At 33.3% G+C, this 1080-nt stretch overlaps 1 protein-coding gene across 1 annotated transcript in view; it reads right to left on the bottom strand.

The window, feature by feature from the left end:
* Nucleotides 1-1080, bottom strand: part of LOC101853246 (condensin-2 complex subunit H2) — a gene marked incomplete in the record, with an annotated part of 18862 nt that overhangs the window by 11664 nt on the left and 6118 nt on the right. Inside the window, 1 exon segment of the mRNA XM_013084910.2 lies at nucleotides 405-476. Coding sequence (XP_012940364.1) covers nucleotides 405-476 — 72 coding nt within the window.

The raw sequence follows: 1080 nt of genomic DNA, 5'->3' as shown, positions 1-1080 counted from the left end.
CCCCCAAACATGACAGTAATTATGTTGCAAATAAAAATATGTATTTTCACGTCATTTACGATAAGTTGCGTACGACCTAGGGAAATGGAATTCTTTTTAAAAAAAGGGATTTTTTGCAAATCTAATTGTAGTTCCTCAATAGGTAAAATAAAAATCAGAGGGCTCCGATTTTATTGGAGTACTTGGCGGGTCTGTCATCGTCATAAACACATGACAAGGACATCACAAACAATAGATCGACAGTTGCCGATATGAAGCATCATCTGTAAGGAAGTAAAAACAGAGCAATATTTTGTTCCTGAGCATTTTAATTGAAAACAGCAACATTCAAACAACTGTATCGAAAAAAAAAAAAAGAGCGTTTTTTGAAAATGGGAGACCACACAACAGGTCTATAAATATACCTTGCTTGTAGATGTGTCCACTTCCTTCATGTAAGAACCTTCAGTTTCTTCAATGTCATCCAACAGCAGGAACTGAAAGCAAAGTCCGTCACAGACTGTTATGAACATTCCCGTAATTAAAAAAATTTTTTTTGCTGCAATTATAACATTCAAATTTTAGTTACCTGATGCTGGATAGTATAGTCGGTAATATTCTATTTAAAAAAAATATGAATCTGGAAAAAAATCTCTTAAAGAAATTTAATAAGAGTTTTACGGCACTAGCAATACAATTAGGTCATATAAGCGTCAAAGATTAGAGGTGTTACAAGAGAGTAAGAAACATAAAAAAGAAGGAGAGATAAGGACATTAGATGTTTGATCGGAAAGAAGGAGCAAACCATACCAGAGCACAGGCCAACCACCCACAAAAAGAAAGATTAATCATGCTTTTTATTTTAGGTGAAACAGGAGAAAGAAAAAAGTTCCAGAAACAAAAACACAGAGAGCAGGTCCCCATCACACAGGTAATTAGTATGGGAAAAAAAATATTTCAAAATAGTTCCCACTCCCTGGAGATGACAGAAGGCTAAAATTTTCCATTAAAAAAGTAGGTTTCAAAATGAAATGATCACTAGAATCAGAAGTCTAATGGTATTTTCTTTTTTACCCAAAACACTATAAAAATGAAAAAAAA

Source organism: Aplysia californica, unplaced genomic scaffold (assembly GCF_000002075.1).
Source record: "Aplysia californica isolate F4 #8 unplaced genomic scaffold, AplCal3.0 scaffold00328, whole genome shotgun sequence".
Taxonomy (NCBI): Eukaryota; Metazoa; Mollusca; class Gastropoda; order Aplysiida; family Aplysiidae; genus Aplysia; species Aplysia californica.
This window is presented reverse-complemented; position numbering and strand designations above follow the sequence as displayed.